Below are 15,539 nucleotides of genomic sequence, written 5' to 3' on the forward strand. Positions count from 1 at the left end.
TCAAATTCGATGTTGTGTCGTTACTAAATAATGTATCAGCACTACAAACCTTCTATTGAGGCTCTGGCTACCAAATTACAAGAGCAATTAATTTTTTTCCAAAACATTTGAAGCGTTACCAAAAATTAAATGTCACTTTAAAAGCGCACTGTGAAAAAAAAATGTACTACGGAAAAGTGACCCTATATCAGAAAAACTTGCTGATTTAATGCCAATTCAAATGAGGTATAACACATTACTCTTTGTTTCGTAATTCTGGTAGTATAATCGTTTTTTCATATCAAGGTGCAAATTTCAGTAGATTAGTTTAATTCAAAAAAAAATTGAAGATTATCATGCTGCTAGTTAAACTGCTAGTTTTTTGTACGTTGGAATGCTAGAAACATCACTGTGCTTGTCACACTTAGTAAAAAGAACAGAAACTCTTTACTACCACCACGTGCCAGAACTACCCAGAACGCCCGTCTTCCAAGTAGTTCATCTTTTCTAGGAAACTCTCTTTCACACTAATCATCCTTTCTATTTACATTGTTGGAATAAGGAAGGATAATTAGTGTGAAAGAGAGGCATAGTTTCTTTATCCTTTTGTTTCCTAGAAAAGATGAACTACTTGCAAGACGGGCGTTCTGGGTAGTTCTGGCACGTGGTGGTAGTGAACAGTTTCTGTTCTTTTCACAAATTTTAAGTGTGATAAGCACAGTGATGTTTCTAGCATTCCAACGTACAAAAAACTAACAGTTTAACTAGCAGCATGATAATCTTCAAAATTATTTTGAATTAAATTAAGCTACTGAAATTTGCACCTTGATATGAAAAAACGATTATAATACCAGAATTACGAAACAAAGAGTGATGTGTTATACCTTATTTGAATTGGCATTAAATCAGCAAGTTTTTTTGATATAGGGTCACTTTTCCGTAGTACATTTTTTTTTCACAGTGCGCTTTTAAAGTGACATTAAATTTTTGGTACTGCTTTAAAAGGTTTGGAAAAAAAAAAAATTGCTCTTGTAATTTGGTAGCCAGAGCCTCAATAGAAGGTTTGTAGTGCTGATACATTATCTAGTAACGACACAACATCGTTTGTTTTATTGTTTTTTATCACATTTTTTTAAAATTTGTCTAATTGTAAGAGAATTTGGTATTTTGTTAAAAAACCTAAAAATATTCATAACTCTTAGGGCAATTTAAATAAGGCCATGCTGTAGAATTTTTTTTTGCTGGAAATGACCTCCTCTATCTCCCTATTGCGTTTGATCCACGACTTTTTGACCACCCGTAGATCAACGACAAACTAACAAACTACTACGCCTGGACAAAGGTAAACTTAGGAAGGTGGTGGGACTCATAACAGGGCACAGCCCACTAAACAAACACCTTTTCGTTATAGGTGTTACCGACAGTCCTCTGTGCAGGGCCTGCATGGAGGTCGATGAAACGCCGACGCACGTGCTCCTGGAGTGCATGGTCGTGGCAGAACAACGAGAACGCCATTTGGGTTCCCCAACCTCACTCCATGAAGTCCTCGGCAACCTGGGCGGTCTACTTGGCTTCTGGAGCGAGCTTGGATGGCTGGAGTGAAGACTTCGGCGGGGAGGGGCAACACACGCACAACAGACGGAAACGTTTAAGTGCGGAAACCAGCCCAGAGAGAGAAGAAGAAGTAGCTTCGGGACCACTGGGTGTTCATATGTATGTACACCCAGTGCTTCATAAAGGGGTTTTCCCACTTTGCAGCCAATGTGTTCAAAATACTGTTGGAGCTCCCGCGCACTCTGCTCATCACAGATGCAGCTCTTTTTCTCATGATTGCGTAAAAGTCGTCTGTATGAGCCTCTGCGAACATCTGTGATGCACTGCACCAGCGCGGCAGCCCCATCAGTACCCTGAACCCATTGTTGTACTGCACACGTAGGTCGCTGTAGGCCCTATGGGTATACGTCACCCACAGGCTGCACGTGTAAAATGTTTGGCAGTACGCTTTAAATAAAGTAAGCTTTACCTCCCTATTACACCGTGCAAACCTGCGGGCTAAAGTATTGCATGGACCGCCAACGCCCTACGCTCTCTCTCAATGTCTCTAACATCAGACATATCGTCTGTCACAATGTGCCCCAAATATTTAAACTCAGTCACTCTCTTAAGTGCAACTCCGTTAAGGGTTACGGGTGGGACATCGACTACAGTGTTTCCCTTGCTCTTAAATATCAGGAGCTCACTCTTCTTCACATTGTATACGAGTCCATGTGACGCAGCATAGGTTTAGTCTAAGAAGAAAATTATTTTTATTCTTACTTACGCTTTATTATCCAAATATAAACTGATGGGGGTCTGCGCTCAAAAGTTTTACAATAAATATTTAATGTATATTTTGCATGTTTTATTTTGTCTCCATATAATTGGTTCAGGGTTCAATTATTGTCATGTATCATCGCCTGGCACTCGATACATTAGATAGCACCGTCGCGTACGTATGGAAAATTACTGCAGTTCTACCTATGACAAATCAAATATCCTTTGAAATATTCAAACAACATATTGGATTATTTAAAAGTTAGTACGATCTCGTGGAAGAAATTCTGGCCCACATGAAATAAAAATTTTAGGCACAGGCTTTAGTGTTTTGCGTGTAGTAATTAGTACTCAATACACACCATATTATTATTTATTACTACAAATATGCTATGCATCTAAGGCCGCGATTACACCTGTGAGTTTTACTGACGTGATTAACTTACATAATTTACAAAAAAAAAACTAATGTAAATGTACCTACTTACAAGAGTGTTAATACAAAATTCTCTACAAATTCTGTTTAAAAAAAAATTATACGGTGAACCGTTTTCGAGATAGAGGACGGAGAGCGCACGGTCACAGACAAATGGTATATGGTTGAACGAGAGGTGCAAACGATAAAGAAACTTCTTAAGAAAGCTTTGTATGAGGAAAGAGATCCATATTTAGCAATATTAGAATTTCGTAATACCCCTATTTCAAATACAATTGCATCTCCAGCGGAAAATTTATTTAATAGAAAATTAAGAGGTATTATTCCTATGACTAAGAAGGCATTTAATCCTAAGGTTGATAGTTTACGGCGAAATTTAGTTCATAGACAAGAAAGGACAGATTTTATTATAACAAGAATAAAGTTAATTTAAGAAATTTGGAGCTCGGAGAGCGTGTATTTTTTAAAACAGGGAGTTTGGAAAAAAGGGATTAATTATTAAGGGAAAAATTTATGATAGAACGTACAAGATATTAAGTCAAAATGGGAGAATGTTTGTAAGAAATAGGATATATATAAAGCCTTTGAACTTTGTACCATTCTATATTCCAGATGAAAATGAAAATCTGGAATCTGTAGTGACCCCACAACCATCTTAATATACAACTTCATATGGTCGTGTGATTCGACCTCCGGTTCGGTATCCTGAGTAAAAAAGGGAGATGTTGTATTAGGATCTTTTTAATAACAAACCTCTTTTTTATGTTTATATTCCTTCGTCATGTAATGACAGTAAAAAAAGATATATAATAAAAAGACATGTAAAACTGATAGTGTCTTATTTAATAAAATAATTTTATAATTAAATTATAAACACGACAATACACACCTTTATAATTAAAAATATAAAAGGTTTGGATGTGATATCGTGCTCATCGATGTATATCATCGATGATGTATATGGATTAGCCTTTCCCATACAATTCCGTCCGCAAAAATACGCTTGAATCTTACGTCATCGTCATTGACAAGTCAAGAGACTTTGCAATTTCTCTTGACTTTTTGAGCGCGTTTTTTATCTTCGAAGGGCCCATCCATATTCCATAAACATCGATGATCGTGCTGCGTGGTGCTATGGCGATGTGCAGAGCACGATCATAAGAAAGCATAAGTCTAAGTATGATTCAGGACTTCGTCTGCGATGGCGTTTGCTGGCGCGCGTGCTGTGCTTGTTTGGAGTGTTTTTTTTGTTAAGAGTGGTTTTTGTGTTAGTTGATGTTTCTTGGTGGTGGAACTGACTGGGAAGCGCTCTAAAGGGGCGCCGCGCGTATGTCGGCGGGCGCCGGCGCAGACGGAGTCCATACTTGTATAAATTCAATAACTTGAAAATATCACAAACTTGACATTGGCTAATCAGAGTAAAGCCAGATTAAAGAAAAAAAAAAAAAAAAGTATGATTCATGTCTCTGGTGCTGTACTGCTCTAGATGTCAGTGGTGTAGGGGGTGTAGGCTCAAAAAAGCTAAAATCCAGAGCCGTAAAACCAGTTAAAAAAATAAGTATGCGACGAGCATCTTTTGGCGCGTGACCAAAATCGGAACTAACGCCGCCGTCTTGTTAAATGTCAAGCCGCCCCCTTGTAAGTGGTGTTGCTGAATAAAAAATCTGAATTTCACTATTTTTTTTAAATATTTGAGCCATTTCAAATAACTACATAACTTCACGATAGATCCTGATAATAAATACAGCAGAAATGTGTCTGCATCTTACAGCTACATTCAGTACTAGGAGTATAGTATTTGAGCAGATAAACATGATAGGTTGCAAGTTCATGGCCTATCAATAGTTTTTATTATTCTTTCTCGCTGTGAAAAAAGGGACGGCTTTCCCAATTTCTCTTTCAGTTAAAATTAAATAAAACTTACTCGATTTTCAACATATTATTCCCTAAAATTGAAAAGATTTTATTTATTGACAGCATCAACAGTTCTACAACTACGCCCCCCTGTCAATGTCATTCAACTGTCAAGAGAATCTTGCCGTCATTGATTTGATGCTTGTCGTACTAGCTATCCAGTGATTACATGTACACTCTTTGCTTAAAATGGAGGTTTAAGTTTGACCAAGTTTGATTGGTAATGTCAATTATTATATTTCTTTCTCTATGTATTATTAGATATTAATTAAATGGTCTAAAATGAGTGTACATCGACGTGAAACTCTAACTACCATTAATATTTTGTGGTATAACATCGCCACGATATATAGCTAGGTCGCAACTTGTGTTTACAACAAGGTTTTTATCATGATAGGCTTTATATTTCATACACAACACAGACATAAAGTTGTTAAAAATTTTTTCATCGTATTAGATTATTAAAATATGTTAAACTGTACCAATATTAGGAATTTTAGAAATTAACACATACACTTGTAAGCAGTCAAATAATACAAGTCATGTAACATGTAACCCTATCCTAGAGTCTAGACTAGTAAATCTTGCCTGAAAAAACGCCTATTAAACTTATACAAAAACCTTATAACTCCATTTTTGTTAATGTAGCTTGTTCTAACTTCTGGTCACTAACTAAATTTTATTATATATTTTTTAGTTTAAGACCCGCTTACTCTAAAACCAAAAAATGTAAGATTTCAAGCTCCATATTTACAATCATAGAAAAAAACTTTCACATATACACACACATACATGTTTAAAATAAACCAAGCTTTTATGTTGACATTTAATATATTATATTTACAAAAACTATTTTGTGCATTGCGTGGCTATTTATTGCAATTTAGAGTGATGTTAATATTTTTTTATGTTTGATCAAATAAATGGATCATTTCCAAAACTATATAAATAGATTCGTTAAAGAACATAAATTTATTTTTACATAAATTTTTTAGTGAATTTATGCTTTATTCAATACAAAAAATCGTGTTAAACTAGCAATATAATTCGTAAAAATTAACAACAGTTTTTATTTTACCTATTGATGTGACTAAAAATCCATATTCTAGTACATTATGTGTCAGTAGGACTATATTTCTGATATTTAAGTATTTTTTCCAGTAAAACAAATGATTTCTAAGGACAGATATAGGACTTCAAAGTTCTCTCTGTTTTTGTATGGGCTTAAGTAGAGATAGCGCTTTAACCTCATTCTGTGGATCAGGTGTAGTAAAAAATAAAAAAAATCAACTATTATCAAATTGACATTTTGCTTTGGACTATGTAACAATGACTATACTCTATTCAAAAAAATAGATCTACAAATCAGCTTCGTTTATACTATAGATAAAGTATCCCTTCATAAGTACTTTTCTGTAATAATAAATTGCTTAAAAAATATTTTTTTCCAGATTTCACCAGTCTATTTTAAGGAACATACATGGGCAAAGAGTAAGTATTCAACTTTGAATACCAATCAAACTTGAAATGAATTTTAATTTTTTATTTTCAAATTCATGAGTTAGTTTTAGAAGTTTATCTATTACCAACTAACCATTTGAGAAGACCAATGCTAAGTTGTTTCAAGGTATAAAAAATTTACTTGTGTCTTGTGCTGCATATATTTGGTGAAACTTGTACGAAAAAACAATGCAGCTTATGAGCGTGACAAAAAAAATATTGTTTTGTTTATGTAATACAGTGTGATTTTAGTTTTTAAAACCCTAGTTTTTTAAACTCATCTGTCGGTCGACCAGCATGTTGATTATGAAGATAAAATAAAATGTTTTCTGAAAGAAATTTTATCTCACAAAACTTTACGAGTATAATCTCTTAAAATAGTGTACACCTAATGTATTTTGCTCACAATTTATGTTGTTTCAGAACTAAACTTGACTTAGATAAGTCAAAAAATGGCGATGTCCATGATGACGACAGTAGAAAAAAGAAAAAGAGTAAAAAACACAAAAAACGTAAAAGAGTGGCTGATGAGCAGGATGACAAAGTCTCTAAGAAAAAAAAGAAGTCCAAGAAGGAAAAGTACAAAAATTCGAAGGTTGAAAGTGAAACATCACTTTCTGATGTTGAAGAATTAATAAAGAAATCTAGACGCTGTAACAAGCCAGCGAAAAAAGAATCGTCACTAGATACTCCCTTAATAGACAGTATAAAAATTCCTAAATCGAAAAATGGTAACCCAGCAATGACAACGTCACGTAGTAGCAGCAGAAACGATGTTACACAGAAGATGGATGAAACTTTAGAAATTATATCATCTAATTCCGAAACAGAAAACTATCAGGAAGATTGTGCTAGTCCCGAACTAACGGTAGAGGACGATTTAGATCTTGAAGAATTGATGAAACAGAAAGAACTCCTGCAAGCTCGGTTAGTTGCTTACTACTCAGACAAAAGTGATGACGAACAAACAAAAAGAAAGAAAAGTACTGATGTTATCTGCATCAATGATGAAAAAACTAAAACCCCCACATATAAGAAGGATAAAAAAGTTCTTGATTCTGAAATGAAAAGAAACAAACGCAAGTATAGCAAAGAGCGATCATCTAGACGGCAAGAAGATTTGAGGGAAATCATTAATAGAGAAAGTAGAAAAGAAATGGAAAAGAGATTAGAAGAGAAAGAGTATCGTGAACGCAAAGAGCGAGAGCGTCGAAAGGCTGAAGCAGAGAAAGAGAGAGAGCGTGAGCGAGAAAAAGAAAGAGATCGAGAGAAGGAAAGGGAGAGAGAAAAAGAGCGTGACAGAGAGAGAGAGCGAGAAAAAGAACGCGATAGGGATCGCGAAAGAAAACGAGAGCGTGAGCGAGACAGAGATAAAGACCGCGATAGAGACCAACGCTCTTCTGAACTGAAACGTCGTGATAGGGATACTATACATAGTCGACGATCCAGGGATAGATCGCTGGTTGCGCGTCGCGACAGACGATACTCTGATCGTGATCGTAGGTCACGTGAACGAAGCAGAGATAGATATAGACCTCGTTCGAGAGACCGAGAAAAGGATTTTAGATCAGAACATAAAGACAGACATATAGTAAGTATAAAGTGTAATATATATCAACCTCCCCACCGCGGCCGTGTTGCTGCTGGCGTGTTAGTCCTGAGGTCCCATATCGTATCGTTGTATAGCCTGTAGCTCGAGATGTGATTAAAAGATTCACACAATATTCAATATTCAATTCAAATGTCAGCTGCAAATTACATCCGCAGCATATTTTTTTATTGCAAAAGCTATTGTGTGTGTTCAGTCTGTTGAGCCCTAAGCCTTGGGCTTGTAAAATTTATATCTATAAAACAGTTATTTTCGGAAGCTTTTCATTATTAATTACATATTATTTATATTCTAATTATAGAACTTTTAGGATGTCATGTGTTCGTTTCAGACCACTACAAACGAAGTAGCTCAAATAGTACCCAGCTCCAGTGATGAAGAATTAGACATATCTATTAACACAGACGATGAAGAAGAAACTGAAGAACAAATCATTGAAAGAAGAAGGAAACAACGAGAACAGCTCTTAAAGGTTTGTGCAACCCTCTGCGGTCATGTCGCTACCCGAGCAACAGCATCAAACGTCAGCTTGGATGTTGTAATGTTCGTAACATATCTAGTATACCACTCGTAGAAGTTTTTATTTTAAAATAATCAAAAATTTTCAGAGACTGGGTTGTAACAACAGTAGTTCTGCAACAGAGAAGAATCAGGCAACGTCTGACACAAAGAAAGCGGAGGTAGCCACTCCCGAGACTAAGGGGTCTAAGGAACCTACAACTATTGTACAGTGTAAAAAAGACGTTATTGAACCGAAGACCGAAACAAGCAGTGCATTGATAAGAAACATCGAGAATGAATCCAAAACTAGCGTCAAATTGGAAAAATCACTTAGAGGCAGTGAGTGGGATATGTTTGCGGATCAGGACAATTTTGACAGTGTTGATGTAAGTTTTTCAATCTATATTAATAGTTTTATAAATGTGACTGTGTTGGTGTGTCTGACTGCTAGCTTGAGTTCTGAGACTTCTGAGTGTTACAATACAAATTAGTGTAGGTCGCATCATCGCGTCATTTTGAGTGAAAAGGAGCATACTTGAGCAAACAAACACTGCTACAAATCAGTCTGTTTCCGCTGTGTTGTAACAAGATCACCTCGAGTGGTACATTGCAAACGCTTCAGCTTTCGACATAACTCTGGCTAATTTTGTGTCTTATCAATTCCAATGCTTTTATATTTTTTATGTTTAATTTTTTTTATTGCAGACTCCAACTGCAGGAAAACACAGAAGTAAAAATGCTCTGGAGAATCCGTCGCTAACCGATAACTGGGACGACGCCGAAGGTTATTATAGGTATGTGATAAACAGATAATATATCTTTATCCATAGTATAAAATATTATAAATGCGAAAGTGTCTACTAGCTTTGCACTGCCTATTTCAGTTTTTGTTGAAATTTGGTTCAGAGAAGTTTTAATTCCTGGGAAGGACATTGCTACTTATTGTCTCGGAAAATGAAAGGGTTCCTATGGGATTAAAAAAAATTAAATCCACGTGGACCAATAGCGGTCATCATCTACTTGGTATAGAAGTAGCTTGCATCCTGGGAATAGGTATAGGCTACTTTCTATCCAGAAAAATCAAAAAGTGAGTGTAAGGGCCATATTTTCGTGCAGAGATCATGCACGAATCTCGAGCAGAATTCGAATCAGAGTGAATGTAAATGTATTATTGTTGTACGACAACACAACTTGGGCAGCTGTAGCGAAAACATACACTACTTTTTCAATCCACACACACACGCACACATATTACTACACCTAGCTCTTAGTATACTAACAATAAATATCTTTAAATATTAAGTTCTTACATATTTTTTTTTAAATAATTTAAGTGCATTATGCTGATACATTATATTATGGGAAGACACTGACTCCTGAAACACAGTTTGACTTCATCAGGAGGCAGGGCCTCACACTAAAGTTTGTAAACACTCTTTTGTTAAGACAATAAAAAAAAATCAAACATCTAGCCGCAACGAACGCTCCTTCAAAATATTATCCATGGAAATAAACTTGTGTATTTCCAGGGTACGGATAGGTGAAACTCTGGACAACAGATACACTGTGTACGGCTACACAGGCCAAGGCGTATTTTCGAACGTGATCCGAGCTCGGGATCAAGCTCGCGGCAACACTGACGTCGCTGTCAAAATCATTAGGAACAACGAAATCATGTGAGTTCTTCAAACGAGAGACTTGAGCTGAGGGATCTTTTATTTTAAGGGTTCCGTTCCCAATGGGTACCAACGAGTGCCTATTAGTAAGCCTCCGCTGCCTGTCCGTCCGTCTGTCCGTCAGCGAGAATTATATTGCCGCTATAACAACCAATAATGAAAATTTCCAAATGGACGTCAAGAAAACATAATAAAATTAAAAAGGGTTATTTCTTGTACAATGGTACGGAACGCTTTCTGTGCAAGTCCGAGTCGCAGTTGACCGCTTTTATTTTATTTTATATTCACTCTTTTTTACCTGGTTTGATAATAGGTAATAATTAATTTATACACTGTCAATTTTCAGTTTACATTTTTTAAATATTTGTATGGGTTTGATATGTGTTTGGTTTCAAATCAGAATATAGGGTTTCTTCATCCATCAATAAATATTTAATAGATAGATATTAATTTATAATTTCCCGTATATTCTGTAACATAATGATTTTGTATTTTAGGCATAAAACTGGGTTGAGAGAGTTGGAAATTCTCAAGCGTTTGAATGACTCTGATCCCGATGACAAATTCCATTGTCTACGTCTTTTTCGTCATTTCTTTCACAAGCGCCATCTTTGTATGGTCATGGAACCTCTTTCTATGAACTTAAGGGAAGTACTCAAAAAGTATGGAAAAAACAGCGGAATTCACATAAAAGCTGTGAGGAGCTACACACAACAAATGCTTTTGGCATTGAAATTGTTAAAGAAGACTGGCATCCTGCATGCAGGTAACGATTATGTCTATTAGTAGTTCATCGGTTTCAAGCTTTGTCATTGTGGAACGGGAGTCACAAGATCTTTCCTTTTCTGTTAAAGCAACTGACACTTAATTGCAAACACACACAACTCCTAAAAAGTTCCTGGGACCGAATCTCTGATTTCCCGAATAGGAGACAGCCATCTTAGCTCTATCCAACTCTAGAATATAATAGAAAAGTTTTTATTTAAATAAAACTTTAAGCAAGTATTTTCGAATCATCAAATGAAGGTCTAACACTGCATGGTTCTAAATCGCCTTCCCACTAGAGCAATACCGCACTGCCGCCAAACCTTATTTTCTGAGAAACAAAATGTGTGGGATAGAGTAGTTTAAGTGTGTACTATTACTTACGCAGATCTGCTAGCTTGTACCGTGGGCCAATTTATGGTATCAGCTACTGAAAGTATCTATTTAAAAAATTTATTCACTTTTCCTAAAGTCTGACTGCTGATTTTCATATACGTTTTACAGAATATTACTATTAAATTACTATAGTTATAGTAACTTAAAATCACTAGTTGAATATTAATTATATTAACAATATTCTGTAAAACGTAAAAACGTACTGAAAGTTAACTAACTTTCAGTATGTTGAACTGTACAAAGACAGTTATATTACATGCTCTTTTGCTATTTATTGGATGGAGTTCTTGGTTCTTATATTAAAACTTTATTTTCAGATATAAAACCGGACAATATTCTAGTGAATGACAGTAAATTGATTTTGAAATTGTGTGACTTCGGGGCTGCATCGCATGTGTCTGATAATGAAATAACACCATACCTTGTATCAAGATTTTATAGAGCTCCAGAGATTATCCTCGGCGTGCCGTACGACCATGGCATCGATATGTGGTCCACGGCATGCACTGTGTACGAGCTGTCGACGGGAAAAATTATGTTCAGCGGGAAATCCAATAACGAAATGTTGAAATATTTTATGGACTTGAAAGGAAAACTACCGAATAAGATTGTCAAAAAGGGACATTTCAAAGAACAACACTTTGATAGTAATTGCAATTTCTTGTACCATGAACTGGACAAAATCACGGAAAGGGTAAGTACAAAAAAAAACTAGCTTGTGTAAGCCCTTTATTTTGTTATCCTCCACTAATAGAAATATTTTTACAAAAGAATAATTTAATGGATGGGCTAAAAGTCACTATGTTGGTTTTTGAAAACAGCGTTACATGTTGGCTGGCACGCATTGGGCCCATATGTTCTAGAGCCATAATGTGTAATCAGCTATGAAGTTCTCCAAATTTGGAGAGCAAAGCTTCTCCAAATTTGGCGTTTTCGTTTCCTCCGTGCCTCTGACGTTATTATCACTAACATCTGATAATAACCGTAAAACCTAAGAATCGAAATCTCGTTATTTTAGTGAGTTGTATGTGGAAGGATCTGGGAACCCACTGCATTAGTATCCCAAAAGAACTCCTGCCATTATGTGATTAATGAAAAAGAGTCATGACCCTCAGCACTGAGGAATACGACTATAAAGAACGAACAATGTCTCAATTCTATTAGATTGTTTGATTCGGGGAAGAGTGAAGCTGTTAGCATTTGGATAAGGTAATAAGAAATTATTTGATTGTTGCAGGAAAAAATAGTAATAATGTCAAGTATAAAACCTACGCGCGATCTACAATCGGAGCTAGCACCATCCCATCATCGCTTGCCGGCGCCTGAGGCTAAGAAGATCACTCAACTTAAAGACCTGCTCGAAAGAATGCTAATGTTGGACCCCTCGAAACGAGCCTCCGTCAACCATTGTCTCGCTCATCCTTTTATACAGGAAAAAATTTGATTTCTGTTATACACGTGTCACTTAAGGTGCGGCCATCTATATTCATGCGTAATATAGCTTTAAGTGTTTTAAACTTGTTCAAATCGAAACATTATTTTATATGCATTGATTTCAACTCAAATTTTACATAGTAGTTGACATATTTAAACAATATACATGCGTACTACAGCAAGGATTTTAAACATTTTTTCAAAAGCAAGGCATTATTTTGGACATGATGATCATGATCTATTTTTAAAAACCATTATTTTTAAGCATCTTATTTTAAATTTTGACCTTATGCCGTGCGGTTCCGGCTTAAGAATGTGACCGCTCCATGTCTTCCCGTGGATGTCGTAAAAGGCGACTAAGGGATAAACCGAATGGTGGCGGTTCGACATCCCACCAAACAAAAAGTTGTTGCATCAGGGACGGGTGCGACGTAAGAAGCGAGTCCGAGAAGTAAGAATGAGAATGAGTAGTTGGAATGTAGGAACGATGAATGGAAGAGGAAGAGAATTAGCAGATGTATTAGAAAGGAGAAGAATAAATGTTGCATGTTTGCAAGAAACGAGGTGGAAACCCTTCCACCTAGAAAAATTTATACCCAGCCCCAATTTCCCTCGCTTTCGTACCCACGAAAGCGAGGGAAATTGGGGCTGGATATAAATTTTTCTATAGTGGAAGTGATGGTAGGAAAACTGGCCAAATGCGAGTCAGACTCGCGCAACGAGGGTTCCGTACTCGGTTATTTTTCCGACATTTTGCACAATAAATCAAAAACTATCATGCATAAAAATTAATAAAAATCTGTTTTAGAATATATAGGTAAAGCCCTTTCATATGATACCCCACTTGGTATAGTTATCTTATTTTGAAAATTCAAACACATTTTAATTTCTTATGACGTATTAAAAAAAAACTACTTACTAGATCTCCAATTTTCGTTAAAAGTTTACATAGTTATGTACATCATATAATTTTTTTTAGTTTTATCATTCTCTTATTTTAGAAGTTACGGGGACACACACACACACATTTTACCACTTTGGAAGTGTCTCTCGCGCTAACTATTCAGTTTAGAAAAAAATGATATTAGAAACCTCAATATCATTTTTGAAGACCTATTCATAGATACCCCACACGTATGGGTTTGATGAAAAAAAATATTTTGAGTTTCAGTTCTGAGTATGGAGACCCCCAAAATTTATTGTTTTTTTATCTTTTATTTTTGTGTAAAAATCTTAATGCGGTTCACAGAATACATCTACTTACCAAGTTTCAACAGTATAGTTTTTATAGTTTCGCAGAAAAGTAGCTGTGATATACGGACGGACAGACAGACAGACAGACATGACGAATCTATAAGGGTTCCGTTTTTTGCCATTCGGCTACGGAACCCTAAAAATGAACAGGAACAAGCGCCCTGGTGCATGCTGTTTGCCGACGACATTGTGCTTGTCGGAGAAGATGGGGCCGACGTCCAGAGCAGACTGCGTAGATGGCAAGAGAAATTGAAGAGTGTTGGCCTGAGGATCAGCCGAACGAAGACAGAACATCTGTTCTGTGACTTCGGTGGCCCCTCCAGTTCCTCTGATATCTCTTTGGATGGCGTAACTCTACATGTCTGCTCCAATTTCCGGTACCTCGGTTCGCTCTTCCAAAGTGACGGTAGCATTGATCGAGACGTGAACAATAGAATGGATGCGGGATGGATGAAATGGCGACAGGTCTCAGGTGTTATATGCGACCCGAAAATGCCCCTTAAACTTAAGGGCAAAATCTATAAAACTGTCGTTAGACCTGTCACATTGTATGGTTCAGAATGTTGGGCGGTAAAAGGGAAGGATGAAAGAAGAGTACATGCGACCGAAATGCGAATGTTGAGATGGATGTGTGGGGTGACAAGAATGAATATGATAAGGAATGAATACATAAGGAGAAGTTTAAAAGTAGCACCAGTGGTAGAAAAAATGAGGAGTAATAGGCTGGCATGGTATGGGCATGTAATGCGAAGGGAAGAGAGTCATACCACTAGAAGAATGTTAAATATGCATGTGGATGGAAAAAAGAAAAGAGGATGACCAAAGAAAAGGTGGATGGATTGCGTGAAAGAGGATATGCGTATAAAAGGGGTAGATGATAAGTTGATGGATGACAGAAGAGAGTGGAAGAGGAAGACATGTTGTGCCGACCCCACGTAGCATGGGATAAGGGCTGGAAGAAGAAGACTTTAAATTTTGACCTTGTCTCCTTCATATTTTAATAAGTATGTTTTTTATGAAATTACATAATAAAGTAACACGTTTCGTACTTGTATTTGTTTTATTTGATAACAGTGAATTCTTAACTATGATGTGTCGATCTTTGCATCGATGTCACGACAAAAATGGAAAATGACATTTCGAGAACGAAAGACCCTGATACCTGACTCATATAGCAATCTCTATAGGTCTATACAGGGTGTAACCAGAACACTGACAAAAACTTAGCTTTGTTATTATACTGCTTCAACACAATCCAATGCCAATAACCTTAATAAATAAATTGCTTATTTTGTAGGTGTAGTATTTTTCAAACCAGTGATGCATAGCGTGCAAAGTTAGAGTCACTGCCCCACCTTCGACGCGGCATTGACTCAGAGTGACCTATTTACGCAGCGTTCGTTGACCTCTAGCGTCAGATGTTTTATCAGACCTAGAGATTCGATCCCGGGCAATTGTAATTGCAACTTTTTGGAGTTGTATGTATATGTGCGTTTTAAGCAGTACCTCGATCACTATCTTGAACGGTGAAGGAAAACAACGGGGGGTAACCTGCATAGCTGAGATTTTCCATAATGTTTTCAAAGGACTGTATAATCTGCCAATCCGTACTTGACCAGCGGCAACGTGGTAGACTTTGGCCAAACCCTTCTCATTCTTAGGAGATCCGTGCTCAGTAATGAGCCTTCGATGGATTGATCATGATGGTGACCAAGTCGCACTGTGTACGTGCGACAGTGGAGCTGTAGTACAGGTACATTGT

General features: G+C 36.5%; 1 protein-coding gene and 1 long non-coding RNA gene across 4 annotated transcripts in view; both read left to right on the forward strand.

Moving 5' to 3' along the window:
• The window catches only part of LOC123880211, a 140,015-nt gene that overhangs the window by 121,000 nt on the left and 3,476 nt on the right, over window positions 1-15,539 (forward strand). The gene's annotated exons all lie outside the window — the stretch shown is intronic.
• Window positions 4,769-13,548, forward strand: LOC123880162 (serine/threonine-protein kinase prp4). 3 transcript variants are annotated; one of them, XM_045928125.1, is made up of 10 exons: window positions 4,769-4,862; window positions 6,094-6,133; window positions 6,566-7,733; window positions 8,083-8,223; window positions 8,360-8,638; window positions 8,958-9,046; window positions 9,782-9,928; window positions 10,426-10,694; window positions 11,407-11,783; window positions 12,327-13,548. In XM_045928125.1, the coding sequence occupies exons 2-10, from the start codon at window positions 6,123-6,125 to the stop codon at window positions 12,531-12,533; spliced, it is 2,688 nt and encodes an 895-aa protein (XP_045784081.1). In that variant the 5' UTR covers window positions 4,769-4,862; window positions 6,094-6,122; the 3' UTR covers window positions 12,534-13,548. The 3 variants fall into 3 exon arrangements, with proteins under 3 accessions (XP_045784081.1, XP_045784082.1, XP_045784083.1); XM_045928126.1 differs by having other exon boundaries at window positions 4,802-4,879; window positions 6,092-6,133; XM_045928127.1 differs by lacking the exon at window positions 4,769-4,862 and adding an exon at window positions 4,898-5,023.

The sequence above is a fragment of the Maniola jurtina genome, chromosome Z, assembly GCF_905333055.1.
Source record: "Maniola jurtina chromosome Z, ilManJurt1.1, whole genome shotgun sequence".
Classification (NCBI taxonomy): Eukaryota; Metazoa; Arthropoda; class Insecta; order Lepidoptera; family Nymphalidae; genus Maniola; species Maniola jurtina.

Bases quoted from the DNA above. Each gene is read 5' to 3' on its own strand.
- LOC123880162 (XM_045928125.1), top strand. The intron at 7,734-8,082 runs GTAAGTATAAAG...TGTTCGTTTCAG, and splicing joins AACATAAAGACAGACATATA to ACCACTACAAACGAAGTAGC. The intron at 8,224-8,359 runs GTTTGTGCAACC...AAAAATTTTCAG, and splicing joins AACGAGAACAGCTCTTAAAG to AGACTGGGTTGTAACAACAG.